Here is a 22,543-nt window from a genome sequence, read left to right as displayed (position 1 = left end):
CAACTGAGTTTTATTTAGCTATTTGTATGCTACTCTGACATTTTTGCCTCGACATAGCCTATTTCATGATGTTTAACGTGCACAATGATGTGCCAAATCTTGATTTAGTACATTGTTATAGGGTAAATATTAGAATAAGCCGCCTCAACATTTGGTAAGATTGGAAAGGGAGAATGCTGATCTGAAAGCAGTGCTTGCACCTAGCAACATTGTTGAGGCACCTGTTGTCTACGTGGTATTTTGGGAAACGCATGTTACATCTTTGGCCGTTGTAGGAAAGATGCATCTTTAAAACACTCATAAGCCTAAGTTCCATTGCTATTGGAAAACTGCCCTAGTCTGCCCTAGAAAGCTGATGTAAATTACGATTGCAGAACGGCCCAAGACATTTTTGGCCCCTTGAAATATATATATATTTATTTATTTATTTATTTATTTATTTATTTATTTCTCTGAAAGATATAACAAAGATCAGGAAACACCATTTTTTTGGGACATGTATTTAACCTGTTATTTTTGTCCCTTAACAGTCTCCATATACAGTATCAGTTAAAAGTTTGGACACACCTACGTACTCATTCCAGGGTTTTTCTCTATTTTTACTATTTTCTACATTGTAGAATAATAGTGAAGACATCAAAACTATGAAATAACACATATTGAATCATGTAGTAACCAAAACAAGTGTTAAACAAATCAAAATATATTTTATATTTCAGATTCTTCAAAGTAGCCACCCTTTGGCTTGATGACAGCTTTGCACACTCTTGCCATTCTCTCAACCAGCTTCATGAGGTAGTCCCCTAGAATGCATTTCAATTAACAGGTGTGCATTGTTAAAAGTTCATTTGTGGAATTTCTTTCCTTAATACGTTTGAGCCAATCAATTGTTGTGACAAGGTAGAGGTGGTTTACAGACGATTGCCCTATTTGGTAAAAGACCAAGTCCATATTATGGCAAGAACAGCTCAAATAAGCAGAGAAAAATGACAGTCCATTACTTTAAGATATGAAGGTCAGTCAATCTGGAAAATGTCAAGAACTTTGAAAGTTTCTTCAAGGGCAGTCGCAAAAACCATCAAGCGCTATGATGAAACTGGCTCTCCTGAGGACCACCACAGGAAAGGAAGACCCAGAGTTACCTCTGCTGCAGAGGATAAGTTCATTAGAGTTACCAGCCTCAGAAATTGCAGCCCAAATAAATGCTTCAGAGTTCAAATAACAGACACATCTCAACATCAACTGTTCAGAGGAGACTGCGTGAATCAGGCCTTCAAGGTCAAATAGCTGAAAAGAAATCACTACTAAAGGGCACCAATAAGAAGAGACTTGCTTGAGCCAAGAAACACGAGCAATGGACATTAGACCAGTGGAAATGTTCTTTGGTCTGATTTTTGGTTCCAACCGCTGTGGTGTGAGTGAACGGATGATATCCGCATGTGTGGTTCCCACCGTGAAGCATGGAGGAGGAGGTGTGATGGTGTAGGGGTGCTTTGCTGGTGACACTGTCTGTGATTTATTTAGAATTCAAGACACACTTAACCAGCATAGCTACCACAGCATGCTGCAGCGATACGCCATCCCATCTGGTTTGGGCTTAGTCCCACTATCATTTGTTTTTCAACAAGACAATGACCCAACCCCCCTCCAGGCTGTGTAAGAGCTATTTGACCTAGAAGGAGAGTGATGGAGTGCTACATCAGGTGACCTGGCCTCCACAATCACCTAACCTCAACCCAATTGAGATGGTTTGGGATGAGTTGGATTGCAGACTGAGGTAAAAAATAAAAAATAAACTGCCAACAAGCATATGTGGGAACTCCAAGACTGTTGGAAAGTATTCCAGGTGAGGCTGGTTGAGAGAATGCCAAGAGTGTGCAAGCTGTCATCAAGGCAAACGGTGGCTCCTTTCAAGAATATCAAATATAAAAACTGTGTAACACTTTTTTTTGGTTACTACATGATTCCATATGTTATTTCATAGTTTTGATGACTTCACTACTAGCCAAATTGTATCTATGATCGTATGCGATGCATTTATTTTATTTTATTTTATATGTTCTATTTGTATCTGTAAATGTAAAAAATGATATCAAGCCACACCTGGCCATGATTACAGACACCTGTGTATCCTTTGACACTATATTAACTAGTGGCCGGCAGTGTTTGTCATTGTACCCTGATGAAGACAGCTTGTTTGTCGAAACGTTGGTTATTAGGTCATTCAATTATTGCACCTGAGCTCCTAGAGTGTGCGACTCTCCTTTTCTTTTTCAAGTGTTTTACTCCACTAGCCAGCATCTCTCCTAAACAGGTGTTCTACTCCGCTAGCCAGCACCTCTCCTTAACAGGTGTTCTACTCTGCTAGCCAGCACCTCTCCTTAACAAGTGTTCTACTCTGCTAGCCAGCAACTCTCCTTAACAGGTGTTCTACTCTGCTAGCCAGCACCTCGCCTTAACAGGTGTTCTACTCTGCTAGCCAGCACCTCGCCTTAACAGGTGTTTCTTTCGCCTCCAGATGCACCTGTGTAATGCTCATGCTGTTTAATCAGATTCTTGACATGCCACACCAGTCAGGTGGATGGATTATCTTGGCAAAGGAGAAATGCTCACTAACATGGATATAAACATTTTTTTTTACAACATTTGAGAGAAATAAGCTCTTTGTGTGTATGGGGAAAATTCTGTGATCTTTTATTTCAGCTCATGAAACACGGGACCAACACTTTACCTGTTGCCTTTATATTTTTGTTCAGTATATTTGCAGCTTTCAGTTTCTATGCAAGTATGATGATCAAGTGTCCACTCATTGGTCACTTCTCTCCTATACAGCACACAATACAACTAGTTGAGTGCCAGCCCTTCGTTTCTCTCACAGGACGTCTGATTGGCTTTGTTGGCTTGCGTCAGCCAGTATAGAGGACCCACAGTATTTGTTGGACGAAGCAAACTGGCTTAGCTGTGAGAGGATTATTCTGGGTAGCAGACCTGACAACCACAGGTCAACTCTGAGATGCTGCCTCTCTTGCATGGCAGAAGTAGCCTAATCAGTACAAGTCTCAAAGCCCCTTATCCCACGTCCCTTGCCTGAAAACTAGCATGCTGTCAATGTTCCTCTGCCATTATGCAGCATTATGTGGCTTCTCCTCACCTTCCCCCTATAGCTTCCTGTGTCTAGTATAGTATAGTGCCCACAAATTCAAATCTTGACCTCCAAGCCATTTCCACTGTTCTTTTTCAGTCTTCCCCTCTTCTCATGGACTGGTGGGTTCAATTCATTATCAGGTAGAAGAGAACCAGCAATAGTCTGGATGTCGAAGGGTAAGATCTGAATATCCCTGGCTGGTATGGTAGCTATACCCAGCCACCCCTCAACCTAACCATGGAACATTCTGTCAATGTTTCTCTGCCATAATGCCTTGTGATTGACCTGATTGTGGAGTTGGTAGGGGGCCTTGCTAGTTGCTACCACCTCACCCCTACTGCAGCCTGTGAAGAAGGGTGTCATCTTTACAACATCATGCTCATGAATTCCAGTGTCCAGTGGTAGAACTCTTGTGTGAATATGTCTCGGATGCAGTGCATGAGACTCCTTTTGACATTAGGTCGGTGACAGGACCGAGGACGGGAGCATTTGTAAGAGTTGTAGACCCATTAGAGTAGATATAGCAAGCCATGTGACATCAAGGCAGGGCAGCCTACAGGACATAGTCTGGCTGCAGTGATAGTGGTTGACCCCAGTTTCTCCCAAAGCCATGATAAGCCTGGAACAAGTAGGCTAACTCTCTCTGCCTGTGGGCCGATAACAGCAAAACACCATTGACAAACTAGGGGTGTGTGTGTGATCTAAACAAGTGAGGGGGGTGGTAGTTTAGAAGATTTTTCAGGGAGAACCCCATGCAGCATGTTTTTATTGTTTCACCAAAACAGAGACTGGAAGGAACACTGAGCTAGCCTAATTGGCATGGAGACTGTGGAAGGAACACTGAGCTAGCCTAATTTACATTGAGACTGTGGAAGGACCACTGAGCTAGCCTAATTTACATGGAGACTGTGGAAGGAACACTGAGCTAGCCTAATTTACATTGAGACTGTGGAAGGAACACTGAGCTAGCCTAATTTACATGGAGACTGTGGAAGGAACACTGAGCTAGCCTAATTTACATTGAGACTGTGGAAGGAACACTGAGCTAGCCTAATTTACATGGAGACTGTGGAAGGAACACTGAGCTAGCCTAATTTACATTGAGACTGTGGAAGGAACACTGAGCTAGCCTAATTTACATGGAGACTGTGGAAGGAACACTGAGCTAGTCTAATTGGCATGGAGACTGTGGAAGGAACACTGAGCTAGCCTAATTGGCATGGAGACTGCGGAAGGAACACTGAGCTAGCCTAATTGACATTGGCATGGAGACTGCGGAAGGAACACTGAGCTAGCCTAATTGACATTGGCATGGAGACTGCGGAAGGAACACTGAGCTAGCCTAATTGACATTGGCATGGAGACTGCGGAAGGAACACTGAGCTAGCCTAATTGACATTGGCATGGAGACTGCGGAAGGAACACTGAGCTAGCCTAATTGACATTGGCATGGAGACTGCGGAAGGAACACTGAGCTAGCCTAATTGGCATGGAGACTGTGGAATGAACACTGAGCTAGCATAATTGGCATGGAGACTGTGGAAGGAACACTGAGCTAGCCTAATTGACATTGGCATGGAGACTGTGGAAGGAACACTGAGCTAGCCTAATTGACATTGGCATGGAGACTGTGGAAGGAACACTGAGCTAGCCTAATTGACATTGGCATGGAGACTGTGGAAGGAACACTGAGCTAGCCTAATTGACATTGGCATGGAGACTGTGGAAGGAACACTGAGCTAGCCTAATTGACATTGGCATGGAGACTGTGGAAGGAACACTGAGCTAGCCTAATTGACATTGGCATGGAGACTGTGGAAGGAACACTGAGCTAGCCTAATTGACATTGGCATGGCTGTGCCCCAATGTCACCCTATTCCCAATAAGGCTCTTGTCAAAAAATATATAGGCGCTATATAGGGAATAGAGTGCCATTTGGGAGACACCCTTTGATTAACTCCACCCACCTTTAGGAGTTCAAACAGCTGTAGAAATATAGATTTTAGACTAGCTCAGATGATGACGTATGAGACTGAACAACAGCCGTGTGAAGTAGTGTCAGTTCACCTTTCAATTTTGCTTAACATAGAGGAAGGACATGTTCAGCTCTTTCTGGGCTACTGTCTACGTGACGGGAGCTGTGCATTCTGGACCTTTTTAAAGAGACGCAGGAGTTCTAATAGAGGAAGTGTCAAAGTGCTGCGTAAATAGTCACACTAAGGTTAAGGCAGTATATTTACATGCCAACCTACTTATGTTCATGTCTCCCCCCCCCCCCCCTTTTGTTCCCCTGCCGTCGTCGTCTGCAGGGACACCACAGTGCAGAAGTGAAGCACAATAACAAGCTGTGGTGTGACGCAGAGGGCCTGAAACATGTTTATGTGGACCTTGTTTAGCCTGTGTGGTTTGCATCTTTATGGTTATGAAACATAATGTCAGCAAGCATAACAGCAGTAAGCATAATGGCAGCAAGCACCCGAGTGCAATGAGTTTCATTTGATTTATTTAGCCAGGATAGTCCACTCAGTAACAATTGCCACTGTTTTCCAGGGAGTCCTGGGTTCCAATGAAAACATACAGATCATATAAAATGTGTATAGATATAAACACAACATACCCTGTAAGTAACTACAGCAAAAAAAAACACAGAACCTATCCAGGAGCACACAGAACCTATCCAGGAGCACACAGAACATACCCCAGGAGCACACAGAACATATCCAGGAGCACACAGAACATACCCCAGGAGCACACAGAACCTATCCAGGAGCACACAGAACATACCCCAGGAGCACACAGAACATACCCCAGGAGCACACAGAACCTACCCCAGGAGCACACAGAACCCACCCCAGGAGCACACAGAACATACCCCAGGAGCACACAGAACCTATCCAGGAGCACACAGAACCTATCCAGGAGCACACAGAACCTACCCCAGGAGCACACAGAACCTACCCCAGGAGCACACAGAACCTACCCCAGGAGCACACAGAACCTACCCCAGGAGCACACAGAACCTACCCCAGGAGCACACAGAACCTACCCCAGGAGCACACAGAACCTACCCCAGGAGCACACAGAACCTACCCCAGGAGCACACAGAACCTACCCCAGGAGCACACAGAACCTACCCCAGGAGCACACAGAACCTACCCCAGGAGCACACAGAACCCACCCCAGGAGCACACAGAACCCACCCCAGGAGCACACGGAACCTACCCAGGAGCATGTAGTCATCATCTTTACAGAAGAAGTCAGTGTAGCCTAGTTTCGATGCAGCAATAAAAGATGTATCACTGGCCTTCATTTGTCAAAGTTGCATGTCATGGAAATCCTTGAAGACTTTCTGAAATACATTGGGGCAAAAAAGTATTTAGTCAGCCACCAATTGTGCAAGTTCTCCCACTTAAAAAGATGAGAGAGGCCTGTAATTTTCAGCATAGGTACACCTCAACTATGACAGACAAAATGAGAAAAAAAATCCAGAAAATCACATTGTAGGATTTTTTAATGAATTTATTTGCAAATTATGGTGGAAAATAAGTATTTGGTCACCTACAAACAAGCAAGATTTCTGGCTCTCACAGACCTGTAACTTCTTCTTTAAGATGCTCCTCTGTCCTCCACTCATTACCTGTATTAATGGCACCTGTTTGAACTTGTAATCAGTATAAAAGACACCTGTCCACAACTTCAAACAGTCACACTCCAAACTCCACTATGGCCAAGACCAAAGAGCTGTCAAAGGACACCAGAAACAAAATTGACTGAATCTGCAATAGGTAAGCAGCTTGGTTTGAAGAAATCAACAATGGGAGCAATTATTAGGAAATGGAAGACATACAAGACCACTGATAATCTCCCTCAATCTGGGGCTCCAGATCTCACCCCGTGGGGTCAAAATGATCACAAGAACGGTGGGCAAAAATCCCAGAACCACACGGGGGGACCTAGTGAATGACCTGCAGAGAGCTGGGACCAAAGTAACAAAGCCTACCATCAGTAACACACTACGCCTCCAGGGACTCAAATCCTGCAGTGCCAGACGTGTCCCTCTGCTTAAGCCAGTACATGTCCAGGCCCGTCTGAAGTTTGCTAGAGAGCATTTGGATGATCCAGAAGAAGATTTGGAGAATGTCATATGGTCAGATGAAACCAAAATATAACTTTTTGGTAAAAACTCAACTCGTCGTGTTTGGAGGACAAAGAATGCTGAATTGCATCCAAAGAACAACATACCTACTATGAAGCATGGGGGTGGAAACATCATGCTTTGGGGCTGTTTTTCTGCAAAGGGACCAGGACGACTGATCCGTGTAAAGGAAAGAATGAATGGGGCCATGTATCGTGAGATTTTGAGTGAAAACCTCCTTACATCTGCAAGGGCATTGAAGTTGAAACGTGGCTGGGTCTTTCAGCATGACAACGATCCCAAACACACCGCCCGGGCAACGATGGAGTGGCTTTGTAAGAAGCATTTCAAGATCCTGGATTGGTCTAGCCAGTCTCCAGATCTCAACCCCATAGAAAATCTTTGGAGGGAGTTGAAAGTCCGTGTTGCCCAGCAACAGCCCCAAAACATCACTGCTCTAGAGGAGATCTGCATGGAGGAATGGGCCAAAATACCAGCAACAGTGTGTGAAAACCTTGTGAAGACTTACAGAAAACGTTTGACCTCTGTCATTGCCAACAAAGGGTATATAACAAAGTATTGAGAAACTTTTGTTATTGACCAAATACTTATTTTCCACCATAATTTGCAAATAAATTCATGAAAAATCCTACAATGTGATTTTCGAGAAAAAATTATCCTTTTGTCTGTCATAGTTGAAGTGTACCTATGATGAAAATTACAGGCCTCTCTCATCTTTTTAAGTGGGAGAACTTGCACAATTGGTGGCTGACTAAATAATGTTTTGCCCCACCGTATATATATTTTATAGGAGTGCCAATATCTGGGATGGAGGCAAGGGAGCCTAGCTTCTTATGGCAACGCTAACATGAAGACTGGCAGTTAGGTTTACAACACGACACACACTGGGCTGCAGTAGCACTGCCAAATTTCCCAAGTTGCCTACCTCTCTGTGTGCTGAGATATATATTTTTTGGACCCATGATACGGCATGTGTTGACAGCAGTAAATCCATTTAGGCCTACTTTTTCAAACCATATGACCTCAACTCATGTATAGGATGTGTACCCTTGGACTTTGTGTCAGTGCAAGGTAGACTGAATGTGTACTGTAGGCTTACAGCATACTAAGATCAAATATGAGCCAATCATTTTCTGGTTGCATAGCCTATATCATTCATACACTCGTCCTATACATGAATTGCACACAGTCTGTTGAGTTAGATCAGCATTTCAGATACGCGTCTATATCGGTTCATTCATACTTACAGTTTATTTCAGGTAATTTCATTCCGGACCATTCGAGATCCGTCACATAATTAATCTGGCCACATAACGGTACACCACTACAGGCTGAAGTTTTGTGGGAAAGTTTGAGAATCTAAGTTTTGTGTCTATAGGGCTAGGTCTTCTTTGAGAAAGACAATTGAGCTACAATATTTGAAACCAGGGGTCGTGTATCAAGCGTCTCAGAGTAGGAGTGCTGATCTAGGATGCTTCATGTAGGAGGCCCTTTTTTTAATGTCTTGGGTCACGTACTGTAAGAGGTTTAGCAGCAATGTAAGGTAATACAGTAGGGGGAGTGCTGCTCAGCGTGAGGTAATACAGTAGGGGGAGTGCTGCTCAGCGTCAGGTAATACAGTAGGGGGAGTGCTGCTCAGCGTCAGGTAATACAGTAGGGGGAGTGCTGCTCAGCGTCAGGTAATACAGTAGGGGGAGTGCTGCTCAGCGTCAGGTGATACAGTAGGGGGAGTGCTGCTCAGCGTCAGGTAATTCAGTAGGGGGAGTGCTGCTCAGCGTCAGGTAATACAGTAGGGGGAGTGCTGCTCAGCGTCAGGTAATACAGTAGGGGGAGTGCTGCTCAGCGTGAGGTAATACAGTAGGGGGAGTGCTGCTCAGCATCAGGTAATACAGTAGGGGGAGTGCTGCTCAGCGTCAGGTAATACAGTAGGGGGAGTGCTGCTCAACGTGAGGTAATACAGTAGGGGGAGTGCTGCTCAGCGTCAGGTAATACAGTAGGGGGAGTGCTGCTCAGCGTCAGGTGATACAGTAGGGGGAGTGCTGCTCAGCGTGAGGTGATACAGTAGGGGGAGTGCTGCTCAGCGTCAGGTAATACAGTAAGGGGAGTGCTGCTCAGCGTGAGGTAATACAGTAGGGGGAGTGCTGCTCAGCGTCAGGTAATACAGTAGGGGGATTGCTGCTCAGCGTCAGGTAATACAGTAGGGGGAGTGCTGCTCAGCGTGAGGTAATACAGTAGGGGGATTGCTGCTCAGCGTCAGGTAATACAGTAGGGGGAGTGTTGCTCAGCGTGAGGTAATACAGTAGGGGGAGTGCTGCTCAGTGTGAGGTAATACAGTAGTGGGAGTGCTGCTCAGCGTCAGGTAATACAGTAGGGGGACTGCTGCTCAGTGTGAGGTAATACAGTAGGGGGAGTGCTGCTCAGCGTGAGGTAATACAGTAGGGGGAGTGCTGCTCAGTGTGAGGTAATACAGTAGGGGGAGTGCTGCTCAGTGTGAGGTAATACAGTAGTGGGAGTGCTGCTCAGCGTCAGGTAATACAGTAGGGGGAGTGCTGCTCAGCGTGAGGTAATACAGTAGGGGGAGTGCTGCTCAGTGTGAGGTAATACAGTAGGGGGAGTGCTGCTCAGTGTGAGGTAATACAGTAGTGGGAGTGCTGCTCAGCGTCAGGTAATACAGTAGGTGCAGTGCTGCTCAGTGTGAGGTAATACAGTAGGGGGAGTGCTGCTCAGCGTGAGGTAATACAGTAGGGGGAGTGCTGCTCAGCGTGAGGTAATACAGTAGTGGGAGTGCTGCTCAGCGTGAGGTAATACAGTAGGGGGAGTGTTTATCAAATAGAATGTTTTATATGCTCTCCACACTCTCGTCCTCGCAAGAACGTAATTAAGAGAAAGTCGTCAGAGAATGCACTCTGAGCATAAGACTGTGAAGCACAGTAGTATGCATATTGAGAAGCACGCTCGGTGTCGATCTGTTAATGTGGAATTGCCCTTGTATAACTTACTGTATTTATTTAAGTACAACATATACTGTATGTATACTCACCTTTGTTCCCATGTCATACCTGGTTACGATGGGGGTAGACATCTATCTGATGTGTAAAGAGCAATTTGCACATTTCTTTACTGTTGCAGTGACCAGTTAGATGTTTCACATGGTGAAACAAAGATTATACAAAAATACAATTTTAAGACCCTGTAATTACACCAACAATTATGATATCCATAATGTATAATAACCATACTTTTATAATAAGATGTTTTGATAAAACAGTGATACAAAAGCAATCCAAGAGAGAGAGGAGATGAGGCAGAGTGTATCATCCACCAACTATATCAGAGTGACTATGCAAGCCTACCGTTTGACATGATTATACTGTCCCTCTGGTGCTGTTACTCATGCTATTTCCCAGTACTTTTCTATCCTTCAGCTTTAGGCTGACAACAGTTTACCTATGAATCATCAGGTTTCAATCTGAGGTAGGTAGGTGGTGGTTGCTGACTCAGCAAAGCTAAGCAGCATCAATCTGAGGAATGTGGGGGTCGTTGACTTAGCAAAGCAGCGTCCATCTTGCTACCTGCAGATAAATGTTTGATTCACTACATAGCATCTAGAAGTCATTGAGCAAATTCCAATGAGATGCCACTACAAACAGTACACCCTAATTAGGCTACATTTTAGTTTCTGGAAAATTCCCTGGACTGTTTATTTTTTTATTTATTCAGATCTCTATCTCCGCCTGAGGCTGTTTGCTCTTGCTCATGTCCATGGTGTAGGATAGACATAAAGTGCTTCCCTGACTTGCTATTTATCACAGATTAGGCATAATTCCAGATGTCTGCTGATGCTAAATGGACTTGTCAGGCCATCCCAGCAGTACTGTCTGAGCTCTGCCAGTCGAGGCCAGCTCACATGGGCCTGTCCCCTGCACTGTTCTGTACGAATCCCAGCTAGCCACCCTCCAAATCAGGCCTGTCGCTGAACAAAGACTCCAGACATATTGTAGTTTGCCATCCCAAGAGTAGCACTGTCAGCTTAGATATGATTACTGTACCCTCCCCTGCATTTTTTAAATTGATTTTACCTTTATTTAACTAGGCAAGTCAGTTTAGAAAAATTCTTATTTTCAATGACGGCCTAGGAACAGTGGGTTAACTGCCTGTTCAGGGGCAGAACGACAGATTTGTACCTTGTCAGCTCGGGGGTTTGAACTTGCAACCTTCCGGTTACTAGTCCAACTCTCTAACCACTAGGCTACCCTGCCCTTTAACCCATTCATTGTAGCAGGAAGACGAATGGACGACTCTTTCTGGTTTTGATTGGCCTTATGTGGTATAGACGCCCGCCTATACCACAGACGCCTATACCACAGACGCACACCACAGACGCACACCAAAGTACAATGGCACATTTTTACTGGAATGTTGGTATGATGACTTGCTCCTCATACATGCTAGTATTTAACCCCCCCCGCTCTTTTACACTGCTGCTACTCTTTGTTGTTATCATCTATGCATAGTCACTTTAATAACTCTACCTCCACTCTATACCTCAACTAACCGGTGCCCCCGCACATTGACTCTGTTACCAGTACCCCCTGTATATAGTCTCCACATTGACTCTGTACCAGTACCCCCCTGTATATAGTCTCCACATTGACTCTGTACCAGTACCCCCCTGTATATAGTCTCCACATTGACTCTGTACCAGTACCCCCCTGTATATAGTCTCCACATTGACTCTGTACCAGTACCCCCTGTATATAGCCTCCACATTGACTCTGTTACCAGTACCCCCTGTATATAGTCTCCACATTGACTCTGTACCAGTACCCCCCTGTATATAGTCTCCACATTGACTCTGTACCAGTACCCCCTGTATATAGCCTCCACATTGACTCTGTTACCAGTACCCCCTGTATATAGTCTCCACATTGACTCTGTACCGTAATACCCTGTATATAGCCTCCACATTGACTCTGTACCGGTACCCCCCTGTATATAGCCTCCACATTGACTCTGTACCGTAATACCCTGTATATAGCCTCCACATTGACTCTGTACCGGTACCCCCCTGTATATAGTCTCGCTATTGTTATTTTACTGCTGCTCTTTCATTACTTGTTACTTATATTTCTTATTCATATTTTTGTTAACTGCATCGTTGGTTCTGGGCTTCTGAGTAAGTATTTCACTGTAAGGTGAAATGTTGTATTCGGCGCATGTGACTAATAAAATAGGATTTGATTTAATCTAATGCTTTCAGAACACCCTGGAGTCAACTTTAACCTTTTAGTTTTCAGAACATCACCCGTCTCTAGCTGCTAACTCTGATTGAGGAACTAACTCTTTTTCCATTGAATACTGTCAACAGTCTTCAGGCATAACACTTGCATAGACAGTGATTCACATCCCTATCAACAAGTCAGGTCCTACAAGCCCTGGTTTGGCGCACCTTGACTACTGTTCAGTCGTGTGGTCAGGTGCCACAAAAAAGGACTTAGGTAAATTGCAATTGGCTTAGAATACGGCATCACGCCTGGCCCTTGGCTGTACATGGGGAGATAATATTAATCTCTCCTGGCTCAAAGTGGAGGATTGACTTCATCACTACTTTTATTTATGAGAGGTATTGACATGTTGAATGCACCGAGCTGTCTGTCTAAACTACTGGCACACAGTTCTGACACCCATGCATACCCCACAAGAGGTCTCGTCACAGTCCCCAAGTCCAGAACAGACTATGGGAGGCACATAGTACTACATAGAGCCATGACTACATGGAACTCTATTCCACCTATTCCGCCTGAGGGCACACAGTGTGTTGCGAAATCTGTGAATATATTGTAATGTTTTAAAATGGTATAAACTGCCTTAATTTTGCTGGACTCTAGGAAAGGTAGCAGCAGCTAATGTAATAAATACAAATATTGACATTGCAGGGATTTTTCTGTCATTGTAATCTTTGTGGGTGAAGTCCAAACATTGAAAGAATTTCAATAATGTGTGATGGACAAACACTTTCCAGTGTAAACCTAAGACTAAAAGAAAGTATGTAGAAAAAGATAATGGACCTATAAACAGTCCCTCCGGAAGTATTCAGACCCCTTGTCTTTGTCCACATTATGTTACCTTTACCTTATTCTAAAATGGATTAAATCATTTTTTTTATCCCTCATCAATCTATACACAATACCCTATAATAACAAACAGAAACAGGTTTTTAGAGATTTTTGCCAAAAAAATACAATAATAATAGTAACCCGGAAATATCACATTTCCGTAAGAATTCAGACCCTTAACTCAGTACTTTGTTGAAGCACCTTTAGCAGCGATTACAGCCTCATGTCTTCTTGGGTATGATGCTACATGCTTGGCATACCTGTATTTGGGGAGTTTCTCCCATTCTTCTCTGCAGATCCTCTCAAGCTCTGTAAGGTTGGTCTCTCCAGAGATGTTCAATCGGGTTCAAGTCTGGGGTCTGTCTGGGCCACTGAAGGACATTCGGAGACTTGTCCCGAAGCCACTCCTGCGTTATCTTGACTGTGTGCTTAGGGTCGTTGTCCTGTTGAAAGGTGAACCTTCACCCCAGTCTGAGGTGCTGAACGCAGGTTTTCATCAAGAATCTCTCTGTACTTTGCTCCGTTCATCTTTCCCTCCAATCCTGACTAGTCTCCTAGTCCCTGCCGTTGAAAAACATCCCCACAGCATGATGCTGCCACCACCATGCTTCACCGTAAGGATGGTGCCAGGATTCCTCCAGACGTGACGCTTGGCTTTCAGGCCAAAGTGTTCAATCTTGGTTTCATCAGACCAGAGAATCTTGTTGTAGAAGGATGATCAAAGGAAACAGGACCTGAGCTCAATTTTGAGTCTCATTGCAAAGGTTCTGAATAGTTCAGGTTTTTCTGTATTTTTTAATTTTTTATAAATGTGCAAAAATTTCTAAACCTGTTTTCGCTTTGTCATTATGGGGTATTGTTTTAGATTGAGGATTTGTTTTTATTTGATTCATTTTAGAATAAGGCTTTAAAGTAACATGGAAAAAGTCAAAGGGTCTGAATACTTTCTGAATGCAGTGTGTGTGTGTGTGTGTGTGTGTGTGTGTGTGTGTGTGTGTGTGTGTGTGTATATACAGTTGAAATCGGAAGTTGACATACACTTAGGTTGGAGTCATTAAAACTTGTTTTTCAACCACTCCACAAATTTCTTGTTAACAAACTATAGTTTTTGCAAGTCGGTTAGGACATCTACTTTGAGCATGACGCAAGTCATTTAAAAAAAATTATAATAATGATAATTATAGACAGATTATTTCACTTATAATTCACTGTATCACAATTCCAGTGGGTCAGAAGTTTACATACACTAATTTGACTGTGCCTTTAAACAGTTTAGAAGATTCCAGAAGTTGATGTCATGGCTTTAGAAGCTTCTGATAGGCTAATTGACATAATTTGAGTCAATTGGAAGTGTACCTGTGGATGTTTTTCAAGGTCTACCTTCAAACTCAGTGCCTCTTTGCTTGACATCATGGGAAAATTAAAAGAAATCAGCCAAGAACTCAGAAAATAAATTGTAGCCCTCCACAAGTCTGGTTCATCCTTGGGAGCATTTCCAAATGCCTGAAGGTACCCCGTTCATCTGTACAGACAATAGTACGCAAGTATAAACACCATGGGACCACGCCGCTGTCATATCGCTCAGGAAGGAGACGTGTTCTGTCTCCTAGAGATTAACGTCCTTTGGTGCGAAAAGTGCAAATCAATCCCAGAATAACAGCAAAGAACCATGTGAAGATGCTGGAGGAAACAGGTACAAAAGTATCTATATCCACAGTAAAACGAGTCCTATATCAACATAACCTGAAAGGCTGCTCAGCAAGGAAGAAGCCACTGCTCCAAAACCGCCATACAAAAGCCATACTATGGTTTGCAACTGCACATGGGGACAAAGATCGTACGTTTTTGAGAAATGTCCTCTGGTCTGATGAAACAGAAATAGAGCTGTTTGGCCATAATGACCATCGTTATGTTTGGAGGATAAAGAGGGAGGCTTGCAAGCCGAAGAACACCATCCCACCTGTGGGTGGCAGCATCATGTTGTGGGGGTGCTTTGCTGCAGGAAGGACTGGTGCATTTCACAAAATAGATGGCATCATGAAGAAAATTACGTGGATATATTGAAGCAACATCTCAAGACATCAGCCAGGAAGTTGAATCTTGGTCGCAAATGGGTCTTCCAAATGGACGATGACCCCAAGCATACTTCCAAAGTTGTGGCAAAATGGCTTAAGGACAACAAGGTCAAGGTATTGGAGTGTGCATCACAAACCCCTGACCTCAATCCTATATAACATTTGTGGGCAGAACTGAAAAAGCATGTGCGAGCAAGGAGGCCTACAAACCTGACTCCTTTACACCAGCTCTGTCAGGTGGAATGGGCCAAAATTCACCCAACTTATTGTGGGAAGCTTGTGGAAGGCTACCCAAAACATTTGACCCAAGTTAAACAATTTAAAGACAATGCTACCAAATACTAATTGAGTGTATGTAAACGTCTGACCCACTGGGAATGTGATGAAAGAAATAAAAGCTGAAATAAATCATTCTCTCTAGTATTATTTTGACATTTCACATTCTTAAAATAAAGTGGTTATCCTACCTGACCTTAGACAGAGAATTTCTACTAAGATTAAATGTCAGGAATTGTGAAAACTGAGATTAAATGTATTTGGCTGAGGTGTATGTAAACTTCCGACTTCAACTGTTCAAATATATATCTTTGAGAACTAACAATCAGCTAAGTAAAAGCTAGACAGGGAGAATTGAAAATTCAAAAAACAATGAATTTAGCGGTATTGATTTTATGTTTGTGCAAATTAGTTTTGAAACAGCAAAATGTCCTGTCAGATCCATCCCAGAATATGTGTACTGAAATATAAATGCAAAATGTAAAGTGTTGGTTTCATGAGCTGACATACAAGATTCCAGAAATGTTCCATAGGCACAAATAGCTTATTTCTCTCAAGTTTTGTGCAGTGATGTGTTTACATCCCTGTTAGTGAGCATTTCTCCTTTGCCAAGACAATCCATCCACCTGACAGGTGTGGCATGTCAAGAATCTGATTAAACAGCATGAGCATTTGCACAGGTGCATCTTCTGCTGGGACAATAAAAGCACACTCTGAACTGTTTTGTCAAACAACACAATGCCAAAGATGTTTTGAGGGAGTGTGCAATTGTTATGCGGACTCCAGGAATGTCCACCAGAGCTTTTGCCAGAGAGTTGTATGTTCATTTCTCCTCCGTAAGCCGCCTCCAGCGTCGGTTTAGAGAATGTGGCAGTACATCCAACCTGGCTTCACAACCGCAGACCATGTGTAACCACGCCAGCCCAGGACCTCTACATCTGGCTTCTTCACTTGCGGGATTGTCTGAAACCAGCCACCCCTTTTTTGTGTGGAAAAACTCATTCTGATTGGCTTAAAAATGTCTGTACATCGTCAAGATGGGAGTTCTCTAAAATCTAGCTGCGTCGACGGGCCGGTGTGACAGTGCCATTTGCCACACCCCCTGCCAAGCCCACCACCTAAGTCCCTTTTGGATCCAGAAAAAACCCTAGTTTGTAAATTCTATTCTCAGCATTGGCCATAACGAACTGTAAACAATGCAGAGCAGTTCATGTTTATAGCTCACTAATGACACGCGTCATAATCATGACACTCAACTGACTGCTGACTCGCCCCTCTGCCCCTCCCCCACCACCTCTTTCTCTCTCTCTCTCCCCATACTCTTTATCCTCCCTCCTCTTTCCTCCCCTCTACACCGTATTTCTCTCCCTTCCCTGCAGTGATGGACATGGAGTCTGCATTATGTCCCCCGTCCAATCAGAACGGCTGCATCCTGAACCCACTTCCTGTCTCCGAGACCAAACAGGAACAGGAATTAGCTCCACCTCCCTGTCTGAGGGTGCACCTGTACCACCTGGGCCAGGGCGGAGCCAACAGCCAAGACCTCACCTACCCGGCAGGGGACTATGTGGCTGAGGAGCTGTGCATCGATGCGGCCAAGGCATGCGGTGAGTGAGCCAGTTGGCTCAATGTTTTTCTGCTCCAAAGGAGATGATTTAATAAAGCATGAACAATGTTGAGTGGAATTAAAGCCATAAACAAGGACTGACACATACTGCATCGGGTTAGTAGGGCTTAGTTTGGGAACGAGATAATAGACATGCTATTTTCCCCTCTGTGCTTGTTTGAGGTATTAAAGTGTGGGCAGGTTTATGAGACTTTGCCGTTTTGTTCACTGTGCTCCCCTGTCTGACTTTTTAACTCTAAAGCATCTTCTCTGGCCTTTAACCAAACCACTTCAGCGCTTGTTTCGTTAGCCTTAACGTTTGGCTAAAACACTTTAGTGACTGTTTCGTTAGCCTTAACGTTTGGCTAAAACACTTTAGTGACTGTTTCGTTAGCCTTAACGTTTGGCTAAAACACTTTAGTGACTGTTTCGTTAGCCTTAACGTTTGGCTAAAACACTTTAGTGACTGTTTCGTTAGCCTTAACGTTTGGCTAAAACACTTTAGTGACTGTTTCGTTAGCCTTAACATTTGGCTAAAACACATTAGTGATTGTTTCTAGTGTCAATAGACTGTGAGTGGTTCGGGTTTATGCCAGATTCATTTAAAATGCTTCGGCTACAGCATAGGCCTACACCAGTAGCCAAACACACACACCCTCCCCACGCTTTTCCTTGTTTGTGGCTTCAGTGGCCTGGAGTGTCTGCTTGGTGATCCAGATCCACACACACCAGGGTTTCCGTTAGGGAAATGTGACGCCGGACAACGTGACCGGGAAGATTTTAATTTACCGGCCATTTGAGAAATGTACCGGACTCGTATGCATTGGGTGCGTTGCCCATTAGGGTGTCTACCCACGGTGGCCAGAATTACAGATCCCATTTAGGTTATGGTAATGCATCTTAACGGAACATGCAACTCCTGTAATGAAATGGGAAATAACATGCCATTTAAAAAATATATTTTTTTACCTTTATTTAACTAGGCAAGATCAGTTAAGAACAAATTCTTATTTTCAATGACGGCCTAGGAACAGTGGCGGCCTAGGAACTGCCTGTTCAGGGGCAGAACGACAGATTTGTACCTTGCCAGCTCGGGGGTTTGATCTTGCAACCTTCCGGTTACTAGTCCAACGCTCTAACCACTAGGCTATCCTGCTGCCCCCAAAACAGCACGCCACTCTCTCTCTCTACCGCACCTGCTATTTCGACCTCTGAATGCCCAGCTATGAAAAGCCAAGTGACATTTACTCCTGAGGTACTGACCTGTTGCACCTTCTACAACCAATGTGATTATTATTTGACCCTGCTGGGGATTATGAACGTTTGAACATCTTGGAGAACAATCTGGCCTTAATGACCATGTGTTGTTATAAATCTCCTAGGATTGTGACTAGGATTGTGCCTTTGGCTTCTGCACAACGAAACAAAGTTGATATGAAAACCAATGGAACAGGAGAGGAATGTCGCATGAGGAAGTCTTTCATAGGCCGCATGTCTAATTAGGCCCTAAAGTAAAAAAATATATTTATATAATTACTCCTGTGTATACATAAATAAATAAAATCATCCAAAATACTTCACCAGAGAGCATCACTTGGCCACAGAGGAATGGAGAATCATTAGCTTCTTTACAAAATGAGCTGTGGACTGTTTGAAATCACAAGCTCGTAGGCTGTGTCTATTTGGGAAGCCCACATGGCAATAGGCCTAGCTGATTTGCTGTCAGTGAAAAGCATCTAAAATATATTTTAAGATGGTGTCTTGAGTATAATTTTAAATGTTGAGACAAGATGGGGAGGGGTGTGTGGCGAAGAAAAAGGCACGTCTCTCAGCTACCCAGAATGCCCTCCGCTGTCTCCCGTCAATTCTTGCGCATTCATTGTTTCTTGTGAATTGTTTGCCCTTTGTTTGTTTGTCTATTCCCCATTACATATGGAACCAGTAATAAATGAACTATTAATCCCTGTCATTTGGTTACATACATTTCTGTTAATGCATTAGTCATTTACTGTTCTCATTCTTGCAGTGGAAACATTGTTTGCTGAGTTCGGGAAGCATAGAAATAGTGCACGTAGAACAGATCTACCGCTTCTTAGACTGGCTTTCAATGAGAGTGACAAATCTATAACTCATATTTTTATGTAAATTGAGTCGGGTCGCCCAAAAAGTTACATATTGCTACTTTAAGTATCTTTTCAAGATGTATAACTCACATTGTAAAGTGGTGGGTGATGGACTGATGGCCTGTCTAATGTTGACTACACTTGAATGGTGAATGGGAGGCGCGCTTCAGTTACCAAATAAAACCAGTAGCTCTTTTTAATTGTGGCCATGGAAACCGTTTTTAACAAGCGATTGCATTTTAGAATTGTTACGCGATGACTGGACTTATGAATTAACATGTTTTACTCCAGCAGTAACACGCAGAGGAGCTGCTGCAGAAACAGTGGTGGGCGAAGTACCAAATTATCATACTTAAGTGAAAGTAAAGATACCTTAATAGAAAATGACTCAAGTAAAAGTCACCCAGTAAAATGCTACTTGATTAAAAGTCTAAAAGTATTTGGTTTTACATGTACTTATATACAGTGCATTCGGAAAGTATTCAGACCCACATTTTGTTACGTTAGACTTATTCTAAAATGTATTAAATAAAAAAGAATCCTGAGCAATCTACACACAATACCCCATAGAAATGTTTGCAGATTAAAAAGAATAAACAGAATACCTTATTTACGTACTGTACCAGTCTAAAGTATGGACACACCTACTCATTCAAGGATTTTTCTTCATTTTTACTATTTTCTACATTGTAGAATAACAGTGAAGACATCAAAACTACAAAATAACACTCGCTCTCCTGAGGACCGCCACAGGAAAGGAAGACCCAGAGTTACCTCTGCTGCAGAGGATATGTTCATTAGAGTTACCAGCCTTAGAAATTGCAGCCCAAATAAATGCTTCAGAGTTAAAATAACAGGCACATCTCAACATCAACTGTTCAGGAGGACACTGTGTGAATCAGGCCTTCATGGTCAAATTGCTGAAAAGAAACCACTACTAAAGGACACCAATAAGAAGAAGAGACTTGCTTGAGCCAAGAAACACGAGCAATGGACATTGGACCGGTGGAAATCTGTCATATTAATATAGGCAACCTTTGATATAAGGTTAATGAAGTCAATGACTGGATAACATTAATATATTAGCCATTTCTGAGACTCACTTAGATAATTCATTTTATGATACAATTTTAGCAATAGAAGGATATAACAGCTATAGAAGAGAGAGAAATGCTTATGGAGGGGGAATTGCTGTATATATTCAGAGCCACATCCCTGTAATGCGTAAAGAAGATCTTATGTAATGTGTTATTGAAGTGTTGTGGTTGCAGGTTCACCTGGCACATCTAAAGCCTTTTATTTTGGGGTGTTGCTATAGGCAACATAGTGCTAACAGTCAGTATCTTAATAATGTGTGAAATGGTTGATTGTGTATGTGATGTAAACAGAGGTCTACTTTCATGGGGACCTGAAATATTGACTGGTTTTGATCAAGTTGTCCACTCAAGAGGAAGCTTCTCACTGTAACCTGGTTCAGGTTATTAATCAACCTACCAGGGTGTTTTCAAACACTACAGGAACAAGATCATCCACATGTACTGTTTAGATCACATGTTGACTAATACTGTAGAACTTTGTTCTAAAGCTGTATCCGTAACCATTGGATGCAGTGATCACAATATAGTGGCTATATGCAGGAAAGCCAAAGTTTCAACAGCTGGGCCTAAAATAGTGCAAAATATTTTGCTGTGACTTATGTAGATGGTGTTAAAAACATGTAGGTTCGATGTGATTTAATAAGGAGCCTCCAGACGCTGCTCTTGATGAATTTATGAAATTGCTTCTTCCAATTATTGATAAACATGCACCTGTTTTTAAAAAACGGACTGTTAGAGCTGTTCAGTCTCCTTGGATTGATGAGGAATTTAAAATCTGTATGGTTGAACGAGATGGGGCAAAAGTCTGGCTGCACATCTGTCTGGCTGACTTACTGCAAATTGAGAGAATATGTGACTAAATTCAACCCGAAAGAGGAAACTGTATTGTGAAACCAAGATCAATGATATATAAAGAATGATGGAAAAACATTTGAGTACTTTTTAAATGAAATTATGGGCAGAAAGACATTCAACTCAGATGGCTTATTCATCACAAAACCATTTGATGTTGACAATCATTTTTGTGATTACTTCATTGGCAAAGTGGGCAAATTTATGCAGGAAATGCTAACAACGAACAGTGAGCCACTGTATTTATGCATAAAAAATAAATTATGAAAGAAAAGCATTGCAAGTTTGAATTCTGTAAAGTTAGTGTGGGAGAGGTGGGAAAATGATTGTTATCGATCAATAATGACAAACCTCCTGGCTTTCACAACTTAGATGGAAAGCTACTGAGGAAGGTAGCTGACTCTATAGCCACTCCTACTGAGGATGGTAGCTGACTCTATAGCCACTCCTATCTGTCATATCTTTCATCTGAGTCTAGAGGAAAGTCTTTATCCTCAGGCCTGGAGGGAAGCCAAAGTCATTCCGCTACCCAAGAGTGGTAAAGCAGCCTTTACTGGTTCTAACAGCAGACATTTCAGCTTGCTGCCAGCTCTTAGCAAACTGTTGGAACAAATTGTTTCTCTCTGTAAACCTATTAGTATCAAACTTTCAGCATGCTTATAGAGAAGGACACAGCATTTGACACATTGACACACACGACTGATGATTGGTCGAAAGAAATTGATAAGAAGATGGTGGGAGCTGTACTGTTAGATTTCAGTGCAGCCTTTGATATTATTGACTATAACTTGTTGTTGAAAACACTCATGTGTTATGGATTTTCATCCTCTGTCATAGTGTTGGGGTTCGTTTCCTTGTTCCTTGTCAATCATGGGCTCATTGGTGAAATTAGCATTATGATTATCTTTAATTAAATAATTCAAAAACCTTTATTAATGCAATTGCAGACAGAAGTTGACAAACAGGAACATGACGCATGTTTCTGAGTAAGTTCTGCAAAATAGAAAAGGTCCCAAGTTGTTTTTTATTAAACCCGAAGTCCAGCCTTAGTGATGTCACTGCCTACATCATTACCTTTTACTCATGAGACCAAAACC

General features: G+C 42.9%; 1 protein-coding gene across 1 annotated transcript in view; it reads left to right on the top strand.

Moving 5' to 3' along the window:
- The window catches only part of LOC109892335 (tyrosine-protein kinase JAK2), a 67,768-nt gene that overhangs the window by 9,907 nt on the left and 35,318 nt on the right, over positions 1-22,543 (top strand). The window contains exon 2 of the mRNA XM_020484809.2: positions 17,148-17,375. Coding sequence (XP_020340398.2) covers positions 17,148-17,375 — 228 coding nt within the window. The remainder of the gene's footprint in view (positions 1-17,147; positions 17,376-22,543) is intronic.

Source organism: Oncorhynchus kisutch, linkage group LG6 (assembly GCF_002021735.2).
Source record: "Oncorhynchus kisutch isolate 150728-3 linkage group LG6, Okis_V2, whole genome shotgun sequence".
In the NCBI taxonomy this organism is placed as follows: domain Eukaryota; kingdom Metazoa; phylum Chordata; class Actinopteri; order Salmoniformes; family Salmonidae; genus Oncorhynchus; species Oncorhynchus kisutch.
The sequence above is the reverse complement of the archived record's forward strand: the minus strand, read 5'-3'. Positions and strand labels throughout refer to the sequence as shown.